Source organism: Martes martes (genome assembly GCF_963455335.1).
Source record: "Martes martes genome assembly, chromosome: 8".
Classification (NCBI taxonomy): domain Eukaryota; kingdom Metazoa; phylum Chordata; class Mammalia; order Carnivora; family Mustelidae; genus Martes; species Martes martes.
Genome location: NC_137895.1, coordinates 24,463,283 through 24,490,418, shown reverse-complemented (window position 1 = coordinate 24,490,418; position 27,136 = coordinate 24,463,283). Strand labels below are relative to the sequence as shown.

Sequence of the window (27,136 nt, the reverse complement as noted above, 5' to 3'; positions counted from 1 at the left end):
TTCACTAGAGTGCTTATAAGACATACCTTAATGAAGGGGTAAATATTATGAGACTGCAAATAAATAAAATACAATCTATTATATGTTTTGATTTTTAAGTTATCATGAGTTTCCTTGTTCAGTAATGTACCATTTTGATTAATATGTATTCTAATCTTATTTGGAGATCAATCTAGTTTTTCAGTCATAAACCATAGGCACCAGTAGCATTTTATAAAACTGCAGGGTATATAAATTATGCTACTTAAATATTCTTTTGTTTAATATATTTCAAAACTTACGCTGCCCTTCAAATGAGGATAAAAGATTCCTATGTCTCCTTACTTAAAATATGGTCAAATCAGTTCTTTTAATGATTTGGCTGCAAGTTATAAAAAAACTGTAATGGTTATAACTCTAACCATTATCAGACTGTCTCATAAGATCACTTGTTTTAGGAACTATAGACTTAAACCACAGAAGTTAGGATATAAAATTTCCATTATTTAACTATAAAATATATTAACAGTCTTTTTCTTCATCTAGGTACCATTTACATATATACCATTTGCAGAAAACTGATGATCATAGGTCAGTCTTCCAAGGTATGAAATTTACTGACAAAATATCTTGCTCTCTATTTCCTGTTTTTCTCAAGACTTTTGTTAGCATTGAGTGCTGAACAAAGAAAATTAGTGAATTACATAAAAAAATTTAATAAATATTTATTATATAGTTTTACTATTCTTTTACTTGAATGATCATTTCTAAAAATAAAAAGATAATAAAATATTAATAAAAAAAGAATTCCTAAAATTGATAGGTAGTCTCCTGTGTCTCTCAGTCTCTCAGATTAGTCATTACTTGTCAACTTGATACTAAACATTCCTCTGGTAACTTTATCTTTAGGTAGGTTGACCATCCATCCTGGCTTACCAGGACAGTCCTGCTTTATGTCTGTTGTCCTAGAGTAACTGTTAATAGTTATTAATTATTTATTATAGTTATTAATAAAAAGTCATAATTAATAACAGTTATACTTAATAACTAGTTATTAATAAGTAATTATTAATAGCTCCCTTTCACTCCTTAAAGTATTCTGGTTTGGATGACAAGGTATGGTGACTCTATGTATGCTATGGAGTTTGGACTTCAGTGTTCTCCAACAGCTTGGACTTGACTTATGGCTCACATGCTAGTTGGGTGAATGTCCACCTAAACACTGTCCCAGTTATGACCTGAGGGCAAGGGTCCTTTATTTTACAATAAGATTCATACTTACTAGTACTTAACCTCTCAGTTTTAGCTTGAGGAAGTGGCTGACACTTCCTTTCAATGTTAGTAGCACTTTTTGTCTGTAGGAGACATATTTATTCCACATATCAATGTCCAGTTGTTGGAATATAGGCCTAGAAGGGAGAATACACTTCCGTCGAGAGCATGCTTGAATTGTTTCTGCTATCTTAAACATTACTGCTTTGTTTTTTTTTTTTCACTGCATACAAAACCTTATGCTGAATATTCTAACACTCAGTGCAGGTACTTTTTTTTCCTTATTTCCTCAAAATATAGCCTAATATCTTAAAATTTGACAATGCCTAAAAAATAAAAATGGAAGCAAAGATACTTGCGTGTATCTTTGGATGGATGGTATCAAAGGATGCATAACATTAATTATGTGTTCTCTCTCTGTTTTGTTCCTCACTTTTAAAAGCTCTATTACTGACAGTGACTTGAGCAAGCTCTGTGCTTTGAATGTAAATTGAAATGAAGGGAGACTGTTTCATGAATAATGTAAATGTGGCCTCCACACTATTCCAACAATTCTACATTCAGTTCCAGATGATTTCCTAAAGAGAATTTGCATACTCCTGTTGCACTTGCCGTGGCAACAAATACTGCTGCACAGAGCCATCATAGTTTGGTCTGCTACAGCATTTGTCTGCCAGAGCCTCGAAGGACAGAGATAACTGTGCCAAAATTTAACTGTTAGTGTTTGTACTTATTAATGCTGAGAGAATTTTACCTTCATGTGATAGTCATCTCAAAAGTATTTCTTATTTAAATCCTACATAAGACATCTCCTCTCCCCCTTATTGAACTTGAGCTTTTGTCTGACAAAATAAGGGCTGAAGGAGGATAATTCCCAGTCTTGTAGGATAGGAGTAGGGAGAATGAGAGATACAAGAATTTTGGGGTGGTGGGTGGTCATACAGTTGGCACTTGAAGATTGAAATGTGGTTCTTTCTGTTTGTTCGGTGTAAGAAATTTCACTGAAATTAAAAATTTTCATCCAGAAATTCCCAAGCCCTCAGCTGGTGAGTTGATTCCTGAGCTATAATAAGGACAAGCCCTTGGAGGACCAGCCACATCTGAGCACTTCTCAGTATGAGGGATTCTGATTTTGTGGTAGTTTTAGAGTTCCAGTCTGTTGTAGCATACAACAGAAAGAGAAATTGACATGTAATACTTAGGCTTTTCCTGGGGTCGTCCTAGAGCAATCTAAACTCCTGTTCATATAGGATCTAGACATTATGGCTACCATTTGTTATTATTGTTGAATCCCTACTATGTGTTAGGTATTGTGTGAAGGGCTTTGCATATATAATGCTCAATGTAGGTGCCTTATGAGGTGGGTACCATCATCATTATCATCAATATCATCATCATCATCATCATCATTATCTGTTCAGTGAATGCCTACCATTTATCAGGTATGCTGCTAAGCACTTTCTTCACATATTGTCTCATTTAATCCTCATACCACCACTTTGAGAAAGGTGCTATTACTGCCTTCATCTTAAAGGCGAGGAAGCTGAGGCTCAATGTCTCACAGAGAAGTGTAGCTGAGGCCAACGCTGCACTGTACTGCCTTTCAACACTACTAGAGTAATGCATGCCTGCTGACTAAATTTAATCCTGTCATGAACCATCCTGTTTTGGTTCACCCACTCAAATGGAGGAGCCATGTTGGAGGGTTAATGGTTTTTCAACATGACTCTATTCCTGAAGCTGTCCTGAAGACCAGGACTGACCAGGGACTTTTCCCCAGATCGGAAACACAGGTCAACAGTATAACCTTAGGGAGTGGAGGGAGACCAGATTTCTGAAGGCTCTTTTCCTAAAGACATATCACAACTTCACTTTCACTTATGGTTTAATCTATAGTTTCTCTTGAGGCATTTAAAACTGTATGGTACTCAGCAAGCATAAGAAAATATGGTAGAATCTATTAATTAAAAAAAAAAGTTATTTCTGTTTTATTTTACTATAGAACTAAAATAGTTTAGTAAAATTTTGTGGTTTGAACAATTATTGTCAAATGATTCCACGTACCATTAGATGAATCTGAAATCCAAACTTTGAAATGCCCATCAGTGTTGTTTCTGTTCAAGGGTACAAGCCGACATAAATGATGCTGCAGTGCCATCCTGTGGCCAAGCTGATAAACCGTAGGTTTTTCCTGCTCCGCACCTGAGCCCGGCGCTTGCTGGGCTCTTATAATTGGGTTTTTCAAAAATTTTTTTCCCTTCTGAAGACAACAGTTCACTGAAATCCCATCAACTTTTTTTTTTCTAAATTAATATTCTTTTGAGATTTTAGGAGCAAGAAAAAGGCTACAAATTAAGATTTTTTGTTTTAGAAATGGCTTTTTCATCTTTAAATCTGACAGTTTTTCAAAACCCTAAGTAGAATGCTCGGTTTTCAGAACTCCCCCTTTGTTAAGGCTGCCTCATGTAGTGGAAGGAACGCTGCTGTACTTGGGAGTCCAAAGCCCTGAATTCCAGCCCCAGCTCTGTTGCTTACAAGCAGTTTGGCCTCTTGGAGTTAAATTGGGTTACTTTTGAGGTCCCTTCTGGCACTAAAATATGTGATTGGCATCTTTTATTCTAAGTCTGCATTTGAACCCAAATGTAATATGAGCAATTAGTGACTAAAGCTATTTTTATTTTGAAATGTGAAATTTCTAATATCAGGGATCCCAAGGGGTTTTGAAAAGATATGTGAATTTAAAGGGGAAAAATTTATACACAGTTTGATCCCATAACCCCGCAAACCATAACAGTCCATATGCAAAAATCCACAGTAGGGTTTTTGGGCAACAAATGTGAGAAAATTCATTTGGATGACTGCTAATTCCACCTCAGTTCATAGCGTGGCAAGGTTAGCATACAACAACAACAACAACAGGAATAAAGCAACCCTGGGCCCACTTAGTAGAGATGTAGTGTCCAGAACCAGGGACTGAAAGCTTCATTTTATTGTGAAGAAGTCATGCACCACAAAGGACATTGGCAGCTTGGAGCAAAACCACAGGAGACTAACCATGATGGGGAAGGGAAGTACAGTCCTAGGAGATTTAAAAGCATCCAGGGTTGGTTATCCTGGAGAGAGAGATGGGGAGAAGACAGGAGCACAGGTGGTTTTCCGATTCTTGGAAAGCTGTATGTTGGAAGTGGATTTGGGGTGGTTCTATGCTATTCCAGGATGTGTAACTAGGACCAGTGCACTGGAGGTATATCAAGGTGGATTTCATTTCAGATTAAGAAAGCACTTTTCTGATGCCATGTGGCATGTTCCTTGTTGCTAGAGGTGAGAACTCTTGGTTTGGAAAGGTATAGGACATTTGGTGGTGGTGCCAGTGATATTGGTAGGGATGAAATTAGACTGACTTTCAGCCCTTTGATTCTATGATTACTTAACATAGTTCCACATTTAGCATCATTAACTAGAGATTTTTTAAATGAAGGTCAGTCAGTCAACATGCCAGATGGTTTTAGGAGATGGGGATATGGTGGTGAACAAGATAGACAAGGTCCCTTTCCTAAGTGATTTTACATTCTGGTGGGATGAGCTTAGTGGATAGCAAAGAATATTATAATTCTGTGTCAAACTCTGCTCTACTTCCAGCATTCTCTTTTCCTTTGGAATCAAAACTGACTAGATAGTGGAGAATTCTGGCCTTTCAGATTTCTTTCTCTTAGATGAGAAAGCTGAGCTGCTTGCACATGTGTTTGAAGGCTCCAGAGATGGTAATAGGGTCTGAATGTTACCAGTGTTTTATCTATTTTTACTATTAAATACTGTCAGTTGGGGGGGGGTTGCTTCATGCCTATGAAGCTCCCAGATCATTCTGATGATTTGCCTTTCCAAGAGTTGACTATTACAGACGTATTTTTCCTTAATTACTTCCTCAATTATTGAAGGCCAAATTTGTTATAGGAAGAAGGACTTTATTCTGCTGTCCAAATTTATTATCATTATTTTCCCGAGAGTCTCAAAGACTTGTTGGCTCTCCCGTGTTTGTTCTGCTGACTTTGAGATTGTCCACTGAATTCATTTACTAGCACTTGGAGATAACTGCTATGTACCTGGGATTCTTCCAGGTGCTGGTGATATAATAACAAAGTGCCATTCTTGTTTTCCGAGAGATTACAGTCTAGCTTTGGAATCACACACATGTGAGCATATTAATGTCATTGAATGTAATGTAGATATGTAGGTAGAGAAACATCTGTGTAAATTACCTCCTACACTGCTGGTGACACTTTAAAGATATTAATAAAAACCAGTTGAGTTCATAGCACTTTAGGAGCTAAGAAGGAAGACATTTAAAATAACTAACTTGATATTTTGAGTTCTTTAAATTACTCCTTTGCTTTTAAATGCTTCTTTTCTCTTGACTCACTCTTTATAGCATTTTTGGTTTAAGCAGTCAGCAGCTTGTGCTCACAACTTATAATTAGATTATATTAGATAGAAATCATCATTGTTAGCTTAAAATGAAAATACATTTGAGTGTCCTCTTTCTTTCTCAGGCCTTAGATTACCTCCTGTGGGCCAGCATGTGTATGGAATGTTCAGTCCCTCTCCTGTCTGTCAGGTACTTGACCTGGAGAGCTACTCTTTACACTGCCGTCTGCCAGTGCTACTATGACTGCCAAGCTGACATTCATGGAGAGGTGGGCCGCTTTTCATTCTCAGGATTCCAGTTTTTAAAGCATAAGTTATTTAGTATTTTCTTCTTCAGATGTCCAGCAACACAAACACAAACGGACAAATGTAACCTAAAGAATTGTGTTGGGAGAAAGACACAAGTCCCAGGGTTTATTTGCAGAAATGTGCTTGGCTTCTCCATTCTGTTGATCTCTTGTTCGACATTCTGCTCTCTCCTTTCTTCTCCATTCACTTCCGCTTCCTCTGCCCCTGTTCTGAGCAAGATTTCAGTTACCTTCCTCATTGGATGCTTGTATGCAAGTCACTTTCCTTCCCTGTTTAGTTTTATATCTGTTCCCCTACAGTCCATTTGTCTTGCCTTTCTCTACTTCCAGCTGCCGTTTGTTTAATATATGAGGTTTCTTGTTTTTCTTCTTTTCCTGTGTATCTTTTAGACTGATTACTTGAAATATAACTTAGGGGCTTCTATTAGCCTTTATGGTAAATCTGTGTCAGTGAGAAAAAGGTGCTTCTCTATAGTATATGGTACCTGGCTTGTCAGTGGATGAGGGCTTGGTGAGAATCAGAAGCAGGCAGCCCTTCCTTCAGGCCAGCACATCCCTGCACCAGAGTGTATGGTCTGGTGAGTGCATTGAGGGGTGGATTGCAACCCTCACTGAACCTCTTGACTGGAAGTCTTGGGCAGGACAGAGCCTTCACACTTGCACAAATCTTCTTTTCATATCCTGTTCACAGCCATCGGGGCTGGTTAGCTGCTTCTTTACATTAAATGTTTCCTGCCTCAACTTATTCTGAATGGCTGGATGGTAGCAGCTCATCCTGAATAGCCTTATACAGCCCTTGGGGGTACATTTTCTAGCCCAGAGTACATTCTAGAAACTACTCACCATACATGTACAGTTAGTTACAATGTACTAGTGGTGGTGTGTTTCTGTAGGTATTAAAATTGTCAGGGAATGGAATATATACACAGTTTGGACTATTTGATTCCTATTGGAATTCTTCCTTGTTGGAAAATTTAGCCCTTCATGTATGTTATTATGTCTAGAAGGATCTTCATGAAAAATTATAAATTGTAGATGAAACATTTCAAAGAAATGGTAAAACAGATGACATAAATTGAACTATAGAGAATCATAATAATGGTGATCTGATTAAATAAGCAGATCTCCTTCCTTCCTTCTTTCCTTTCTTTCTCCTTTCCTTCCTTTCTTCCTTCCTTCCTTTCCTCACATATTAGTAGATACTTCCTATATGCTGGGTACTAGAGATACAAAAATAAATAAGACCGTATGAGGACCTCATGATTTAGTGGACAAAGTGAACAGTTGACTAGATAGTACAGGATGCTTTAGTAAGAAGGTCAGTATTTCAAAGAGGGGTGTGTTTGTGTGTGTGTATGCGATACCAGAGAAGTGATCATCTATATGAAGCTACAGAATTTGGCTTTTCTTAAAAGAAATACAGAATTCTGGCATTTTCTTGATTTGTAAATTTAACATATCTGACAGCTTATTAACTTTAGACCTGCAGAATATTGGGACACTTGTAGGAAATGATCGACGGGATAGTTATAGTGTTATAAGGAGTTAGCATCAACCTAGAGTTTAATTTACCAATTAAATCAAATATCTGGGAGAATAAAACATGCTATCTTGATACATTTTTAATCACTATACTCTCATTTATTATGAATTAAATTTATTTTAATTGCATACAGGCATTTGCTCGGCGTGCTTTAGCTAAAATTGATGAGTTAAGGCAACTGGAATTAATGAGTTCCTCACAATCACAGGAAGAATCCAGAAGACATTATAGAGAGGCCACAATAAAGGTATAAAAATTTCATGAAATGAAAGAAATTTACTGCACTATATAGTTGATTAAGAACTTAGTATTAGTGGTTGAGAAGTGCATCCCATTGTTACCTCATATATAATTCTTTTTTTTGAGACAGATGGCAGTGATGATCTTCAAAAGAGGAGTATTTGAATCTAGAAGAAAAAGCAAAAGTGTCTTTAGACCAAAGATAAGAGTTAACCTGAGGGAAGCTCAAACCGTAAGTCCAAGAGTATTTTCTCTTGTTCAGATTCTTTTTGCAGGATATTTGTGTTATACCTCCCATCTTTGAAGCTTGGTCACTCAGTATTAAATCCTACTCCCTGTTCTCTGCACCAGTGGCAAATAGAGGAATGCCTTCCCACTGTGGACACAGCCTCACTCTATCCTTTCCTTAAAGCATTTTTACCTTCCCACAAGCCCAGTTTTGTAACTTTAAAGGGCAAGATACAGAAAAAGAGCCTGGGAAGGGTTCAGATGTGGACTTGAGTGGAGCCATGGAGGCCTTTGTCTTTGACTGGTTGGTGTTAGCTTAGTGGGCTTTGAGGTTGGAGAGAAGGTGGAGACACCTTCTCTCCTTAGCTTCAGACTTCACCCTTGGGAGTGTTTAGGAACTAGGCTGCACTGTAGCAAAAACAACCCCCATATCTCAGTGGCTTAAAATAAACGTTATTTCTCACTAGCATCATGGTTATGATAGTTCACAGGGGGCTCTATTCATGACTGCCAGTAAGGGTCAGATTGAGCAGAAGCCCTCATTTTGAAAGTTAGGGTTGTTCTGCCACAGGGGATTTGAGAAAGCTCTGGAGAATCTTGTGCAGGCCATAATACCCAGCATAGAAGGGACAGTGTTCTTTTCTCACATGTCAAAACTCATCATATGGTTCTCCTGGCTACAACTGTGCTTGGTCAGCAGCACTAAGGGCTGTCAGGGAGGAAGACTGGGGTATAGTTATACCTTCTGGGGTCCTCCACCCTTTCTCCCCCTTGCCTTGTCCTTCTCCCACTATCTTGTCCTTGACCTTCTGAATCTCAGTATCCCTTAAAGCCCAGTTCATTTTTTCTTAAAAGCCTTCCCTGACTATTCTAGATGGCTGTAAATTTCTTCTATGAACTTCTTGGTAGGGCCTGAAAATGAAAGTGAAGGGGAAGCTGAGCAGTTTTGGACAGGAGAGTAGTAGAATTTCAAAATCTGGAAGAAATTTAAGAAGCCATCTGGTTCAGTCCTGTCCTATTATTATACGTGGGAAAATAAAGCCCAGAGTACTTAAGTTACGGCCTCAAGGTGACAAAGGCAGCTGCTGGCCGTGCTGCAACTAGACCCCAGGACGCTCGTCCAGTGCTTTCTCAATACTCCAAAAACTGCTGCTTTCTTCACTCATTTCTTCTTACAACATTTAGGAGAAATTATTTTTCTTTTCTCTAAAGTAGATCATAATGTCTAAATAATAAAAATTTTGGGGGCATGCATGGTAGCTTTCTATTGCTACTTAGTGTGACTATGGCATGTTGACTGCTGAGCCCAGAGGTACATTTCATATATCCTTTTAAAATCATATTCCTTACTGACCAATGGTGGATAGTCAGTGGGGGTGGTGACTTGCTCAATCATGGACAGTTTCTTAGATGAGCTGTGGAACTGCCTGCATCTGGTATTGTTGAGTAGTAACAGCCTCTGGCATTTGTAAGAAAGCAATGGGTAGGTTTTTTTTCTGACTGGCAATTTTTTTTTTCTCTGAGCAAGCCAAATTTAAGTGTCCAAAGCTGGAAGATTGTCATTAATTAGCATATTATTATGCTTTATAATCATCCTTCTATAAAAATTAAGTATATTTTCAAAGAAAAACATTTCAGATTCCAGGTAACATTATATTAAAGACATGTCTATTTCTGGTTTCCTTTAAGGTAATTATTTTATGGAAAGGTCTGGTGGTATATCTTTTAGTTTAGTTGGTAGTTTCTATAGGGAATAGTCAACATACCCTTTTTATAAAGTCATAGTATATTACCTTGACATACTTTGCTGAATGTTCTGATTTATATGTATGAAATAATTTTATGTGTCTACAAAAGAAAGTAATTGTAATATGTGTTAAATCTATTTTATAAAACATTTCTGAATTTGGCAGTCCATTGTGAACGCACAGTTAATCATTTTGACTTTCAAAGGATTCCTTTAAAGGACTACTAATCCATACTAATAATGATTGACTGTTTAGTGATTCATTCAATAAATATTTTTATAGTACCTGCTATATAAACAAGATAGATAGGAGATACATTTTAGTGGAGGAATTGCATAATAAATAAGTATAGTAATTATAGTTTGTGATAAGTATTAAGGAAATAATGGTAGAGTTTAATGAATTACATGTAAAGCCCTTAGAATGTTTCTGGCGTGTAGAAGGTCCTCAGGAATATTAGTTATTACTATTATTTATTTTCTCTCATTCATTTAACAGAATGTATCAAATCCCTACTGTGGTTACAAGTATGGTAGAATATACAAGAGCAAAAGTCATGGTTCTGTCTTTTTGAATGGCCTTGGAATAATGAGCAGGATTTGAGTGTACAGGGAGGAGAGGATAAAACATTCTAAGTACAGGACCAGAGCATGATCATAGCTTAGAAGCAGGAGCAAACAAAGTTTATTGGGGGATAGTGAGAAATTAAGCTTGACTGGGCTAGGTATATTATGTTGGAGAATTAACATAATACATTTCATGGAGTAGATGTCATAGATGTCATGTCTGTTTAGAAGTGGAACAGACTATCTGGATCATGTCATTTAGCTTCTCATCCATCCTGATTATTTTAAAGATGGTCTAACATACTCTATGCAGTATTTGTACCATAACTTGTCAAATATTTTTATTACTATTTAAAATTTTAGTGGTTTCCAGTTCTTTGTTATTCTAAATATTGAAGTAATCAACAGCTTCAATATACTATTTTTTAAATTTCCTGTGGACAAAATTAAAGATGCAGGATTTGAATCAAAGGATACAATCACTTTTATTTCTCTTGATATATATTCCCAAATTGATTTCTGAAATAGCTATGCAGAGTACAGCCTGCATATACCAATCCACTACAAGTTGTTATTGTTTTGTTATTTTTTTAAAAAAGATTTTTATCTATCTGTCTGTCTATTTACTTGAGAGAGAGAGAGAGAGAAAGAAAGAAAGAGCAGCAGGAAGGGCAGAGAAAGAGGGAGAGAGAGAATCTAGGACAGATTCTGCGCTGAGCGCAGAGCCTGACTTGGGGCTTGATCTGGCAACCCCGAGATCATGACCTCAGTCTAAATCAAGAGTCAGATGCTTAACTGACTGAGCCACCCAGGCATCCCTCTCTATTTTTTGAATAATTCAGTTTTTATAAATGGCTTGTCATTTTAACTATTTCTTTGATCCAGCTTTCCCTTATATTTGTGTTTACTCTTGTTATTTCCTTTTTCTGTGAATTTTGCCTTCCACAGTTTTGACCATTTATCTACTCATGATTTTAATTTTTAAAATATATTTGAAAGAAATATATTGAGATGAGCTCATCATTTTTTTTTAAAGATTTTATTTATTGATTTGACAGACAGAGATCACAATTAGCCAGAGAGGTGGGCAAAGAGAGAAGGGGAAGCAGACTCCCTGCTGAGCAGAGAGCCCGATGCGGGGCTAGATCCCAGGACCCTGGGATCATGACCCGAGCCGAAGGCAGAGGCTTTAACCCACTGAGCCACCCAGGCGCCCCTGAGCTCATCATTTTTATAGACATTAATATTTTGCTTGTCATGCTTGGCAACCCATTGTTTTTTTATTGCCTTAATCTTTTTTATAGATCTTTTAAATATTTATGTTTTAAAATCTTTTACTTGGTATTCATCTACAGCGTTGATAAATATTCTATTTCACTTTTTGTTAGTTTTTCTACGGTATTTCTAAAAGCAATTTAAGTCTAATCTTTGGTTTTTATAAGTTCGTTTTGAATACTTCTAATTATTAGAAAATTTATAACGCTTTCAAGTATAATTTTAGAAAGCTCTGTTTTAACTTACAGTAAAAATCTTAGAAGAAACCCTTATGTCTGTTAGTAAAGAGAGGCTAGGGCATGAAGTTCAAGTTTATTGAGGTTTTTAACCTATAAGTTAACCTATGGATTGAAAAGTCATAGAAGCTAATGAGTAGAGAAGTTGGTTGTTTGGGGAAAAATACTCCAAAGCAGTTTTAACCCTGTTTATGTTTTTATGTCTCTCTGACTTTGCCCCCAAGATGGACAGGAACAGAGGAATCATGGGGAATATGACAGGTATCTTCTAACTGGACATGGATTCTAGAAAAGTTGACCAGAGCTACTTCTTTTATTTACTGGTAATCTAAATACAGAGAACAGATTTGTTGTCTGAAGAATAGTGTAGTGGCAAGTCATAGGCAGGAGGGGAAATCATTCTGGGATGATACAACGCACAGTGGCTGGGAATTCGTACAGGGCTCTAACAGCCATTAGCGTATTAGTGTATAGCTGGTCAATTCTTCTTTTATTAACTACCACAAGACCAACTATTTATACTGTAAAATATTGTTTCAAATTTGGGTTTAAGGATCTTCTGCATTAGAATTTCCTGTGGTGCTTATGAAAAGTGCCCCACCTAGACCCACTGAATCTCAAGATTTGGTCTGTGAATCTAAAAAGCACTCCTGAGAGATTCCTAGGCAACCGAAGTTTGAATATCAGTTCCTGAAGACTGTAATTAAGGTAACACAAAGCATACGGAGATTGATGTTGCCCTAATAAAAAGATAGTAATAAACAGCCTTTTAATGCTGCCTTGGAAACATGGACATAAAGCAATAGCAGTCTTTGATGTAATGGTGTCATGACATCAACTTTAATGGAGTCTGGAGAAACACCTTGGAAATGAACACCATAAAAGTAGCCATCTCATTGACAGGCCAGCCACTCTCTCTTTTAGCATTAATGAAATATGCCTTGCTTATCTTTGCTTATGATATTAAACACTGTAGAACTCTAAAGAAGTGGACTGTGGTTTTTTTTTTTTTTTTTTAATTCCAGTTGCCATGGCCACGTACTGTCACAGAGCGGTTGTTGGATGAGATGTTGGATAGCACTGCATCCCGGTTTCTGGCCGTCTTAGAAGCTCTTTCTGACTCAAATAGGCGCACACTACAAACTGGACCTATTGTTACAGATGAAGTAGAAGTTCGTGATGTTGTCTCAGAACTGTTTATGGCAGGAAAAGAACTTTTAATAAGTAAATAATTTGTTAAAATAATATATTATGGTATAACATGAAAGACGAAAATTTTAGTATGGTATTCCACATATAAGAAAATGATATCCAGGGGTGCCTGGGTGGCTCAGTGGGTTAAGCCTCTGTCTTCGGCTCAGGTCATGATCTTGGGGTCCTGGGATTGAGCCCCGCATCATGCTCTCTGCTCAGCAGGGAGCCTGCTTCCTCCTCTCTCTCTGTCTGCCTCTCTGCCTACTTGTGATTGCTCTCTCTCTGTTAAATAAGTAAATAAAATCTTAAAAAAAAAGAAAATGATAGCCAGTTTTTTTAATCTTAAATTCAGCAATCTTATTAAACACAACTAATAATTTAAATAATTTATGAGATTTTCTTTTGGATTTGCTTAGGTGTATAATCATTATCTGTGAATAATGACTATTGTATTTCTCTCTTTCCAGTTCTTAATCTTTTAATTTCTTCTTTCTTGCATTTCTTGGCTTATTGCATTGGATAAGATCTCCAATAAAACATGAAATGGAAGTGGTAATAGCAGATAATTCTTGTCTCATTTATGATCTCACATAGAAGGCTTTTGACATTTTACCATTAATTTTGATGTTTGCTGAAGGATTTTTTAAGATACATTTTTGTCCAGATTAAGGAAGTTGCTGTTATTCTTGGTTTGCTGAGTTTTGTTTGTTTTTAATTATGAATAGTTGTTGAATTTCATCAAAAGCCTTTTCTGGATTTATTGAGTTGATTGAATGGATTTCTAGTTTATTTCTGTTAATGTGACAAATTACGTTGATTGCTTATCTAATTGTTAACCACTATATTTTTGGAATAAATCTAATGTGGAGGTGAGCATTATCCTTTTGATATATAATTTGATTTTGTTTGCTAATGTTTATTATTTTGCTTCTGTTCATAAGACAGATTTTCCTTTCTTGTAGTGTCCTTTTTAGGTTTTGCTTTCAAGGTCATATTGAGCTCATATAAAGAGTTGAGAAGTACATACACTCTCTTTCTCTCTTATCTGGAAGATTTTGTGTCAGACTGATGTTATTTCTTATATGTTTGATTGAATTTACTGGTGAAGGCATTTGGAGTTGGAATTTTCTTTGTGGAAAGGTTTTTAACTATGGATTAAAAGTTTCCCATACATATAAAATGATTTAGGCTTTCTTTTCATTAAAAATATCTTCTATTAGTTTGTTAAATAGGACTTGAAAAAAATTTGATTTTTGATCCAATATTTTCAAATTTTCATAAAATTGTTTATAATATTTCATTATGATCTTCTTAATGTTAATAAGATCTGTAGGTATCTGGGCTCCTCTTTTTCATCCCTAATAGTGGTCAGCTTGCCTTTTTCTCTCATCAGTTTCATCAGGAGTCTACCAGTTTCATTAGTCTTTTTCCATGAGCAGTATTTGTGTTTATCCTCTCTATTATAAATTTGTTTTTCATATTATAAGTTTTTGCTCTTTATTCTTTCTCTTATTCTACTCTCTTGGATTTACTTTGCTGATTTTTAAAAAGTTATTGACTTGGAAGCTTAGATCATTGATTTTTCAGGATTTATCCTTACTTAACATATGCATATTAAGACATTTCTCTCTAAATGCAACTGTAGCTATATCCCTGAAATTTTGATTCATCATATCTTCATTATCATTTAGTTAAGAATATTTTCAAATTCCCATTGTGTTTTTTTCTTTGATATCTGAGTCACAAGTCAAAAAACATGGAGATACACTAATTGTCTTTCTGTATTGATCTCTAGCATACTTATAGTGGTCAGAACATATATTCAATTTGATATTTTTTGAAGCTATTGAAATTATTAGGTTGTGGTTTATGGCCTAACTTGCCAGTTTTGGTAAATAGTCTGTATGTACTTGAAAAGACTATATATTCTTTCATTCTTGGGCACATTGCTTTATGGATAAGTTCATTAGGTAAAGTTTGTAAATCACATAGTTAAATCTTCTCTATTCCTACTGATATTTTTTGGTCAACTGGTTTTATAAATTGCTGGAAGAGAAGTGGTAAACGTCATCTGCTTTGCATTTCTGTTGGTGTGGAATAGATACAGCATAGGGTATGTGTGTATTTTGCTGTAGCATATACTGTTTTCCAGAATGGTTTCTTTTTTAACCAGTTTATACCACCAGCAACTTTTTTTTTTATTAAATTTTTAATTTATTTTCAGCATAACAGTATTCATTGTTTTTTCACCACACCCAGTGCTCCATGCAATCTGTGCCCTCCCTAATACCCACCACCTGGTTCCCCCAACCTCCCACCCCCTGCCCCTTCAAAACCCTCAGGTTGTTTTTCAGAGTCCATAGTCTCTCATGGTTCACCTCCCCTTCCAATTTCCCTCAACTCCCTTCTCCTCTCCATGTACCCTTGTCCTCTATATTATTTGTTATGCTCCACAAATAAGTGAAACCATATGATACTTGACTCTCTCTGTTTGACTTATTTCACTCAGCATAATCTCTTCCAGTCCTGTCCGTGTTGCTACAAAAGTTGGGTATTCATCCTTTCTGATGGAGGCATAATACTCCATAGTGTATGTGGACCACATCTTCCTTATCCATTCATCCGTTGAAGGGCATCTTGGTTCTTTCCACAGTTTGGCGACCGTGGCCATTGCTGCTATAAACATTGGGGTACAGATGGCCCTTCTTTTCACTACATCTGTATCTTTGGGGTAAATACCCAGTAGTGCAATTGCAGGGTCATAGGGAAGCTCTATTTTTAATTTCCTGAGGAATCACCACACTGTTCTCCAAAGTGGCTGCACCAGTTTGCATTCCCACCAACAGTGTAAGAGGGTTCCCCTTTCTCACATCCTCTCCAACACACGTTGTTTCCTGTCTTGCTAATTTTGGCCATTCTAACTGCCACCAGCAACATTTTATGAGAGTTCTAATTGCTCCAAATTTGGACACTTAGATGTAAGATTTGTCTTTTCATATGTCCATTCTGGTGTGAATTCAGTAAATTAAGTAGTATTATGGATTTAATGTACATTTCTCTGATGAACTTAACTAATGAAGTTGAGTACTTTTTCATACATTTCTTCACCATTTGGATATCCTATTTTTCAAAGTGCCTGTTCAGCTTCGTTGGAGGAGGTCATCAAGATGATATGACCACCAGTTAATCCTTGAGCTGGACCCAGGCATTTGAAGGCTCCTTATACTTCCCATCTTCCACCCCACCCAGTCTTTGGCGTGTATGTCCCACCTACTATTTTTATACTAGCAGTGGTTTCAAGGATGTAGCCTTGTGAGAGTAAGGTGTTGTTGAGACCAGGTGGATGGTATACATGACTGAACCTAGTTAAATCTTCTGCAGAAACTCTGTAGAAACTATAGACAAGCCTAGTGTGTAAGTTCCTTTGCTTTATTTTTATTTTTTTAAAGATTTTATTTATTTGACAGAGAACACAAGTAGGCAGAGAGGCAGGCAGAGAGAGAGAGGAAGGGAAGCAGGCTCCCTGCTGAGCAGAGAGCCCGATGCGGGGCTCAATTCCAGGACCCTGGGATCATGACCTGAGCTGAAGGCAGAGACTTTAACCCACTGAGCCACCCAGGCACCCCTCCTTTGCTTTATTAAAACTACCACTTACCAATCTGGAGTGGTCTGCCTCATCTTCAGTCTCTTTGCCCTCTGTGGTTGGGGGCCAGTTTGTGAACCATCTTTTGTCAATTTTTCTATTGGGCTATTTGCATTTTTCTTGTTGGTTTGTCAAAATACTTTATAGATTCTGGATATAAGTTCTTTGTTGAATATATATGTGTATATATATATATTGCAAATACCTTTTCCCACTTGGTGACTTTCCTGTTCATTCTCTTAATTATATCTGTTAAGGAATAGGAATTATTAACTTTAATGTAGTCTAGTCTATCAGTATAGCCTTTATAGTTAACCACTTCTGTGTCATATTTAAGAAATCTCTGTACTATAATGTCATAAAGATATATTCCAATATTTTCTTCTAGAAGCTTTATTATTTTTTCTCTTACATTAGGTCTCAATTTTGTTTTTGTTGGTATGAGGTAGAGATCAAGATTTATTTCCATATAACATCTAGCTGACATAGTACTGTTTATTGAAGAGACCTTCCTTTCCTCATTGACTATCGTATCCTTTTGCCATAAACGAAGTGACTATACATGTGTTTTTTTACTCAGTATAATTACTTTGAGATGTATCTGAGTTGTTGTGTGCATTAATAGTTCACTTCTTAGGACTGCTGAGTAGTAGTCCAGGGTATGGGTGTGTCACCGTTTGTTTGACTGTTTACCCATTGAAGGACATTTGAGTTCTTTCCAGTTTTTGGCTCTTAGGGTACAGCTGTTACGAACATTTGAGTACAGTTCTTTGTGTGCACATGCGTTTTTACTTCTCTGGGATAAATACTCAAGAGCATAATTACTGGGTAAGTGTGTATGTTGTTTTGTGGAAAATTGCCATATTGTTTTCCAGGTTGACTGTACCATTTTACATTCCTACTCACGATGTATGAATGATCCAGTTTTATAATATCCTCGACAATATTTGATGTTCTCACTATTTCTTTTAGCCATTCTGAGAGGTGTCTAGTGATATGTCATTGTGGCTTTTCCCTAATGGATAATGATGCTGAACATCTTTTCATGTATTTATTTGCCACCTTCATATTCTCTTTCTCTTTAGTGTCTTTTGCCCATTTTCTAATTGGATGGCTTATTTTTTCTATTGAATTTTGAGAGTTCTTTGTTGTATGTTCTAGATACCAGTCCTGGTCATTGTTTTTTTAAGACAGTGCATACACTATTAAGCCTTTTCCTTCATCTTTCCCATTTTTCACCACTCCTATCTAAATTCATTTCTTTTTGCTCAAATATAAACTATAAAAACTTTGAAATAATTTAGCTAGATATAATATTTTGCTTAGAAGTTAGTTTTTTTTTTAGAATTTTGAAGACATTTCTCTGTAGTCTTGTATATGGTGTTGAGAAGTCTCTCAAGGTTTAAACCTTGTTGTTTTACAGTTTTAGCTTTTACAGTGTCTTTTCCTGTGCTGTTCTTACATGTTGTTATACTTGGTCTAGGGGAGGTTTGGTAGGGAGGTACATTGAGGTCTTACATCTTTCTTTCATTTTTTGTGTTACTTCTTTGTTCCTTCCCCTTATGTTTACTTTTTAAAAATTCTTGGGGCACCAAGGTGGCTCAGTCAGTTAGGCATCTGACTCTCGGTCTTGGCTCAGGATCTTATGGGTCATGAGATTGAGCCCTGTGTCTGGTTCTGTGTTCAGCAGGGAGTCTGCTTGAAGATTCTCTCCCTCTGCCCATCCCCCCTTCTCTCATAAACAAACAAACAAACAAACAAATAAATATTTTAAAAATTCTCTGAGGGAGGCGCCTGAGTGGCTCAGTCGGGTAAGTATCTGCCTTCGGCTCAGGTTATGATCTTGGATGGAACCCCGTATCAGTTTCCCTGCTCAGTGGGGAGTGTGCTTCTCCCTCTCTCTCTGCCATACCCCTGCTTGTGCTCTTTTGCTCTCTCTCTCAAATAAATAAATAAAATCTTAAAAAATAATTCTCTGAGGGCCCTAATAGACAGATGTTAACACATCCACTCTCTGTATCTTATTTGTTCATTTATCTATTTACTTATTTATCTCTTTAAGATTTTATTCATTTTATTTGTTAGAGAGAGAGTGAGAGTGCGAGCGAGCGCACAAACAGGGGGAGCAGCAGGCAGAAGGAGAAGCAGGCTCCTGCTGAGCAGGGAGCCTGGTGTGGGACTTGATCTTAGGACCCTGGGACCATGACCTGAGCTGAAGGCAGATGCTTAACTGACTGAGCCACCCAAACGTCCCTATTTTATTATTTTAATCTCTTTATTCCTTTCTGTTGCCTTCTGGGAAGGTTTCTCGATCCAACTTTCTAGGTTACTAATTTGTTCTTTGGTTCTTGCTATTCTATTCCATTCACCAATTGAATTCTTTGTTTCAACAAGAAAATAATTTATACCTAATCTCTATTTGATTCTTTTTCACAGCAATTTATTCTTGCTTCATGTTTGTAAAATCCTCTCTTATTTCCTTGAGAGGATACTTATTAAGCTTAAATGTTCACTCTTTCCTATTTTTCTGCTTCCCCTGGTAAAAGATGTTTTCATTAGTGGTCTTTGTTTCAAGGTGTTTGTGTTTTTAACTTTTTCATGAGCTTACCTTCTGATGCTCTGGAGCAGTCAGCTGACTTGTCCACAATATCTACCTGGAAAGGGAGGTGAAAGCCTAGACCTTAGCATGTGTACTTTTAAGTGAGTTTAGGGTGTGTGTGTGTGTGTGTCTGTATGTGTCTCTGTGTGTGTGCATCCTCACATGTGCATGCTGATCTGTAGGCAGGGAATTTCTCTGCCACAGCTTGGGCTTATCTCCTCTCCATGAAGAAAATGATCTCAGATGAGATTTCCTTCATCCACACTTGAAAATTTACCTTCACTTATACCCATCCTTTCCGCTGTCTCTCATTAAAATGGAAAGGGTGTTCCTTCTCTTCTTTTGAAGTCTTTTAGCCTAACATTTCCAAACTGCCCATTTCTCCCATGTCCTCTTTCAGTTTCCTCCCTGTATTTCTTCCTCTTTTTATAGTCAGGAATTGTCCATTTCCACTGTTCTAGATTCTTTCCTTCTTACTTATACAGTCTACAGCCCTCTGTCCTCAGCCCTCTGAGGAGAATGTCACAGACATCTTCCTTTTTGTTCAATCCAGGGGTCCCTTCTCAGTGCTTTTCTTCCCTTACACTCTAATATTTGTTACTATTGAATACTCCTAGAAAGGAGTTTAGAAAAACACTCTTCTCTGCAGCTTTTTCTCTTTCTACCCTTCTCTTACATGTTGGGGGTCCTAATTCTCTTATCCTAGACAGCTATACATTGCCCATGGCTGCTTCTGTTGTTTACTATGGATATGTAATGATGACTCTAAAGCTGTATCCCTATTATAGATCTGTTTCCCGAGCTTTCAATTTGTAATATCTAGCTGCCTACTTGACTAGTTAGCTCTTGCTAATTCTCTGTGTTTGAGGTTCCATGTTTCTTTGGCTGGACATCCTTGACCACTCTGCTACCATAAACCCATGTTTGATGCCCTTCTTATTTGTTCCCATAACACCCTGTATTTCCCTGCCGAGATTTCTTGTTCCTCATTAGAGTATAAGCTCTGTGAAGGCAGGGATTGTATTTGCTTCTTTTCCCTTGTTTCCCTGTGCTTAGCAGTATCTGTTAGTTAATATTCAGTAAATATGTCTTTGCATGAATGACATTCAAACCTCTCTCTTTCCTTTTCTAGTGTCAAATACTGGTGCAGATGGAATGCTTGATTTTCCACAAACATCTCTTTTGCAACTTACTGTAAAAGGAAAAAATGTTATTTCTATAGATGCTGCTGTGAAATTTGTAAAATTGGCTTTTACTTATGAGGAATGGAGTTTATTTGACTCTTTAGCTGGGCAACTTATTGATTTTCTTCAGGTAACATATACAAAACCAATGATTTGTTTTTATTTTGTTAAGACGGCTTTGAATTATTAATTAACTTATAGGATAAACTTCTCTTAGAGGCAGTATGATCCAGAGTCCAAGAAAGCAGAAAAAGATTTAATTCTTCTTGTTGCAATAGAACCTTTAATCAACATAAAGAGAAACAAAGGTTTGGTCTTTCCCATGGAAAACTATAAAGAAGGACAATCAGCTCAAATTTATGTTAAGAAAATTATTTTTCACGGTGAGTATTTATTTACCTTTTTGAAAACTTAAAATTTCATCTGATAAAATATGCTCTCTAGGCGAAGTGAGAAAGAATATTCAAGGCAGAGGAAACAGGAAGTGCAAAGGCCCTGAGGCAAAAGTGTGCTTGGTTGTTGAAGGAATGGCAAGGAGGCACATGTGTCTGGAGTGTGCTGGTGGTGCTGGTGGAACTTGAGAATGTGGTAGGTAGGAAATGCAGGCAGAGAAATTGCTGGGTGCCAGATCCTGCAGGCTCCTAGACCTTGTAAGGATGCTGGGTTTTATTCTATGTAATGATTTTGAGTAGATGAAGAAGGCTCCATTTAGCTGCTACTTTGTTGGTAAATGAGAAATCAGCAGGCAGTGCAATAAATCAAAAGCCATCAGTTCACTTTGGCAAGGCAAGATTTGGTGGTCTCCCATCTTTTTTCAGTAGGAGCAGTTTTTCATTCCAACATTTTAAGTCTTAAAAGTTGTTGTGTATATAACTGAAAATCTGTACCGTCTATATTTAGACTGGCAAGAATAATTTAATCCTGTGGGTTTTTTATTTTTTTATGTTTTATAATGTTCTTAAGGCATTTCAAGACAGTTCAATTGCAGGAAATAATTTGTACCAGACAATGATATATATATTTTTCCTAGTGGTTTTTGAATAGATATTTTTGTTATTTTATTTCAACTGCCATATTTTACATGTTTTAATATTTTAAGCCTTTTCAATTCTATTTTGGATGTAGTTGGCATACAGATCGCAGATTAATGATAATAGTCTATTTTAATTGCATTAGAGCCCACTTAGATTAGTTTTCATATAGAAATATCTTAGTGACATGATATTTGCCCAGATACCATTTATGTCATTTTGTAGAATTTCAGTGTTTCTATGCCTTTTCTATTTGAAATTTTGTAATTTTTTTGTTTTATTTTTTCTCTATTTTATGAATTAGATTCTTGTGTGAAGACTTGTGGATATTCAGAAGACATTTTCCATTTGGCAGCAACCTTGTACTCTTGTGTCTGTGCCTCTCCCCAGGTGAAATTGCTTTTTTGGATACTTTGTAATAGTGTTGAAGGAGGTTATTGTACCTAATTTAAAGCCAGATTTAAAATATCACAGGAATTGTATCTTGCCAAAATTCTATATTGTTTAATCATTAAATAAGGGGTTGAGTCATAATTTGACTTCTGATTTTAAGTCTGTTTTGACAATAACCCATTTTGTTCCTTTTTGGAAAATTCCTAGGCTAGCTATATTTCTAATAATGAAGGAAATGAGGGTGCCTGGGTGGCTCAGTTGGTTGGGCGACTGCCTTCAGCTCAGGTCATGGTCCCGGAGTCCCAGGATCGAGTCCCACATTGGGCTCTCTGCTTGCCAGGGAGTCTGTTTCTTCCGCTGACCTCTCTCCTCTCATGCTCTCCCTCTCTCATTCTTTGTCTCTCTCTCTCAAATAAATAAACAAAATCTTTAAAAAAAATAATGAAGGAAATGAGGCAGTCATTTCAGTTAGAGTTAACATTCTTAATGAAATACACTTTCTAGTCCATGAGTACAGTGCTTGGTTATTATTTGGATTCACTTTGCACTCAATGGCCAGTAGAGATGATGATTTGTGGGTATGAATGTCTAAGTAACTAGAACATCCCTGGTGTTAAAACTGAATTCCAGGGATCCCCAGGGCTTTGCCAAAGTTCTCTCAGGAGCTCAGCTTTGGGTAGTAACACCCTAGCCTGTTTTTATTAGGTTTGTATACAATGCTGAGATAGAATTTCATTTGAAAATTTGGCTTTACTAATTCTAAAAAAAAGTTTGAAAACCACAATGATAGAGCATTTATTAAGTTTTGTTCAGAGAAGTGAAACCACAGTAAGGGACTTGAGAAGCTCCACTGTTTAATGTTTTTTATTTCTTCTGGGTTTATTAAATATTTATGACAGGTATTTAATTTTTGAAAGAAAGATATTTGATAGCAAATATAATGATTATAGTAGGAGAGCTAAATCAAAATCTTTTTTTTTTTTGTTTTAAGTTTTTATTTAAATTCTAGTTAGTTAACATATAGTGTAATATTGGTTTCAGGACTAGAATTTAGTGATTCATCACTTACAGATAACACCCAACGTTCATCACAACTGTGCTCCTTGATACCCATCACCCATTTAGCCCATCCCCCGCTCTCCTACCCTCCACCAACCCTCAGTTTGTTCTCTATAGTTGAGGGTCTCTTATGGTTTATCTCCCTCTCTCCTTTTTTCCCCCTTCTTTCCCCTATGTTCATCTGTTTTGTTTCTTAAATTCCACATATAAGTGAAGTCATATGGTATTTGTCTTTCTCTGATTGACTTATTTCACCTAGCATAATACACCCTACTCCATCCATGTCATTGCAAATGGCAAGATTTCCTTCTTTTTTGGTGGCTAAGTAATATTCCTTTGTATATATGTACAACATCTTCTTTATCCATTCCTCTGTTGATAGACACTTGGGCTCTCTCCATAGTTTGGGTATTGTTGATAGTGCTGCTGTAAACATTAGGGCGCATGTGCCCCTTACAATCAGTATTCTGTATGCTTCGGGTATATACCCAGTAGTGTAATTGCCGGGTCATAGGATAGCTCTATTTCTAACTTTTTGAGGAACCTCTATACTGTTTTCCACAGTTACTGCATTCCCACCAGCAGTTCTCCACATCCTCTCTAACGTCTGTTGTTTCAGTGTTGTTAATTTTGGTCATTCTGACAGGTGTGAGGTGGTGTCTGATTGTGGTTTTTTACTTGTATGTCCCTGATGTTGAGTGCAGAGCCCAATGCTGGTGATCTCAGGATCCTGAGATCATGACTTCAGCCAAAACAAAGAGTTGCAGGCTTATCCCATTGTGCCACCCAGGCACTTGATGTATCTTTTTTATAATGCTATTTGATACATGATATATGTTTACATCCCAAAACAGAAATATTTAGAAATTTATTACTTTGAATCTTACTTTTTGTTTTTTTGTTTTTTAAAAGATTTTATTCATTTATTCATTTGAAAGAGAGAGAGAGAGGATGAGTTGGGGGAGGGGCATAGGGAGAGGGACAAGCAGACTCCACACTGAGCACAGAGCCTGACTGGCAGCTCCATCTCATGACCCTGAGATCATGACCTGAGCCAAAATTAAGAATCTGATGCTTAACCAAGTGAACCACCCAGGCGCCCTTGAATCTTTTTTTTTAAAAAACTTTATATTGATATATAATATATAACGAAAAACATTTTATTCATGTATAGCTCAATGAGTTTTCATAAATGAAACACATCCAGTTCAAGAAATAGAACATGTCCAGCACCCAGTAGCTCCCCTGTGTTCGTTTCCAGTTACTAACCCTACCAAGGGTACTCACTATCTTGACTTTTTACTCATTGGGTTAGTTTTGCCTGTTTTTTGATATTGTATGTAATTGGATACAGAAAATATAGATGGTCCCTGTCTTAGGATGATTCAACCTAAGATTTTTCAACTTTTACAATGGTGAAAAGCAATACACATTCACTGGAAACCATACTTTAAAATGTGAACTTTGATCTTTTCCCTGGCTGGCAATGTGCGGTATGATACTCTCTTATGATGCTGGGCAGCAGCAGCCACAGCTCCCAATCAGCTACATGATCATGAGGGTAGATGACAGACACACAACTATTCTGGTTTTCACTTTCAGCACAGTATTCAATAAATAACAAGAGATAGTTATTGTGTTGGGGACCTTTGTCCTACTGTAGGCTAATGTAAGTGTTCTGAGCATATTTCAGATAAGCAACGCTAGGGTATGATGTTCAGTAGATTAGGTGTATTAAATGCATTTTTAATTAATATTATTTTCTATTTGTAAGTCAAGGGAGATCTATGTATACTTTTAGCATCTTCTTCCAATTGTTATTGTTTGTAAGAGTCATCCTTGTTGTTGCAAGTCATTGTATATTGTTCATTTTTACTGCATAGTATTCCACTGTATGAATAGACCAAAACTTATTTATGCTTTCTTCTATACTTAATTTCTTCTTCTAGTAACATAACCAGATGCAAAAATCTAACTTCAATAGCTTTCTCTTACTCTCTGAGGCCAAACAATGCCCTCTGGAGGAAAAGGCTATCCTTTCCCACGTATTTAATTTCTTTAGTGTGAGAAAGCCATTCTGGTCCACTTTAATAGCCCAGAGCTATGCTGTTAATCCAGTATAGCTCCTACCCAGATTTTTTTTTTTTTTTTAGATTTTATTTTATTTATTTGTCAGAGAGAGTGAACACAGGCAGACAGAGTGGCAGGCAGAGGCAGAGGGAGAAGCAGGCTCCCTGCTGAGCAAGGAGCCCGATGCAGGACTCGATCCCAGGACGCTGGGATCATGACCTGAGCCGAAGGCAGCCGCTTAACCAACTGAGCCACCCAGGCATCCCTACCCAGATTTTTTTTTAAGATTTTATTTATTTATTGGACAGACAGAGATCACAAGTAGGCAGAGAGGCAGGCAAAGAGAGAGGAGGAAGCAGGCTCCCCGAAGGTCGAGCCAGATGTGGGGCTCGATCCCAGGACCCTGGGATCATGACCTAAGCTGAAGGCAGAGGCTTTAACCCACTGAGCCACCCAGACAACCCAGGTTTTTTTTTTTTTTTTAAAGTAGGCTCCACTCCCAGTGTGGAACCCAGTGCAGGGCTTGAACTCACAACCCTGAGATCAAGACCTGAGCTGAGACCAAGACCTGAGCTGAGACCAAGAGTGGGAGGCCCAACTGACTGAGCCACCCAGGAGCCCCAGGGCAAGGAATTTTTATTACCAACTTAAAAAAAAATCATGTATGTCTTAGTTCATTCAATTCAATTCAATAAACATTTATTGATCTCTGTTATGGTCCCATACAAGGTACTACATATGCACATTAAGTCTTAGAGCTGCCCTAAAGGAGTTTAAGGTTTGGTGTATTTTAATCATAAGCTCATTATCCTTCTAGCTCAGATATAATGAGTTATATTTTCTTTTGGAAAGAACCAAATAACTGATTTGAAAGGAGATGTATTCATTATACTCACGGTATCTATTGATGCCCAGTGTGATGCTCTTTTGGTTTCTTCATGTCTCTCTTTCTTCCTTGCTTATATCCTTTTTCAGCTCCCTACTTCCTCTCCCCTTACTAATTCATCCCCTTCCCCATTCTTTATTATTTTAACACAGAAAATTTAAAAAGGAAGTAGTATATAAAACTTTCAAATTTGGTTGGAGCTAATGAGCTTACATAGCTTGCCTAAAAATGTTTGGAACATTTCTTTTTAGAGAGGCAGAAGTGACCTAGAGCATTCATTGGAGTGTAGACTCTGGAACTAGACTGCTTGGGTTTGAATCCTGGCTTTGCTACTTTCTCTTCATTTCATCTTGGGAAAAACCACTTAATCTTGTACTTCAGTTTGCTCTTCTGGAAAGTGGGGATGATAGTAATAGTACTCACTTCATAAGGTTGTCATGAAGATTAAATAAATTGTTATAAGTCTTAAGTCTGTTTGGGCTACCATAACAAAAATACCATAAACAGGGTGGCTTAAATAGGAGCCACTTATCTCTCATAGTTCTGGAGGCTGAGAAATCCAAGATCAAGGCACCAGCAGATTTGTTGCCTGGTGAGGGTCCACCTCCGTGTTCATAGATGGCTGTCTTTGCCTTGTGTCCTTGCTTGGCAGAAAGAGAGTGACAGACTCTGGGGTCCCTTTTATAAGGGTAGTATTTTTGCTCTTGAGGGCTTCACCTTCACCTCAAGGTGGGAGGCCCCACTTCCAAATATTATCATACTGAGAGTTAGAATTTCAACACAGGAATTTTGGAGAGACACAAACATTCAGTCTGTAGGTATATAAAGCTCTTATAATGTTCCCTGGTACACGTTAAATGCTATATAACTGTATTTATATGTGTATCTTATTATTCTTACCAATTTACTTTACCATTTTTGTTTTCAGAATGTTCAGCCTGATAAAGAAATTGTTGTGGACATGATAATGTTCCTATGGCAGAAATGCAAATTAGGAATTCAGAAGATCAATATGGCCAGAAGTGACTATGCAAAATTCACCCAGAAAATCAGTAGTAATAAAGTATTCCTTTTTGTTTCCTTTTACTTGCTTTAAGTTGTGATACACATTTCAAATCTAAATTTTCCCTATTTATCCACCTGCGTAACTACCATTGTTTAAATGTGGTGCTGACTGAGCCTTTCTCTAAGTATATTCTCTGTACTTCTGCAGTTTAGTTTTGGGGAGTGGGAAGGTATTTCAGCTTTTTAAGGAAAGAA

General features: G+C 37.0%; 1 protein-coding gene across 1 annotated transcript in view; it reads left to right on the top strand.

Moving 5' to 3' along the window:
- CFAP54 (cilia and flagella associated protein 54) overlaps nucleotides 1-27,136 on the top strand; it is a gene marked incomplete at its 3' end in the record, with an annotated part of 309,422 nt that overhangs the window by 20,832 nt on the left and 261,454 nt on the right. Inside the window, exons 5-13 of the mRNA XM_080810201.1 lie at nucleotides 526-584; nucleotides 5,799-5,942; nucleotides 7,658-7,771; nucleotides 7,895-7,996; nucleotides 12,843-13,041; nucleotides 20,386-20,567; nucleotides 20,655-20,820; nucleotides 21,773-21,858; nucleotides 26,805-26,939. Of these exons, the coding sequence (XP_080666327.1) occupies nucleotides 526-584; nucleotides 5,799-5,942; nucleotides 7,658-7,771; nucleotides 7,895-7,996; nucleotides 12,843-13,041; nucleotides 20,386-20,567; nucleotides 20,655-20,820; nucleotides 21,773-21,858; nucleotides 26,805-26,939 (1,187 nt within the window). The remainder of the gene's footprint in view (nucleotides 1-525; nucleotides 585-5,798; nucleotides 5,943-7,657; nucleotides 7,772-7,894; nucleotides 7,997-12,842; nucleotides 13,042-20,385; nucleotides 20,568-20,654; nucleotides 20,821-21,772; nucleotides 21,859-26,804; nucleotides 26,940-27,136) is intronic.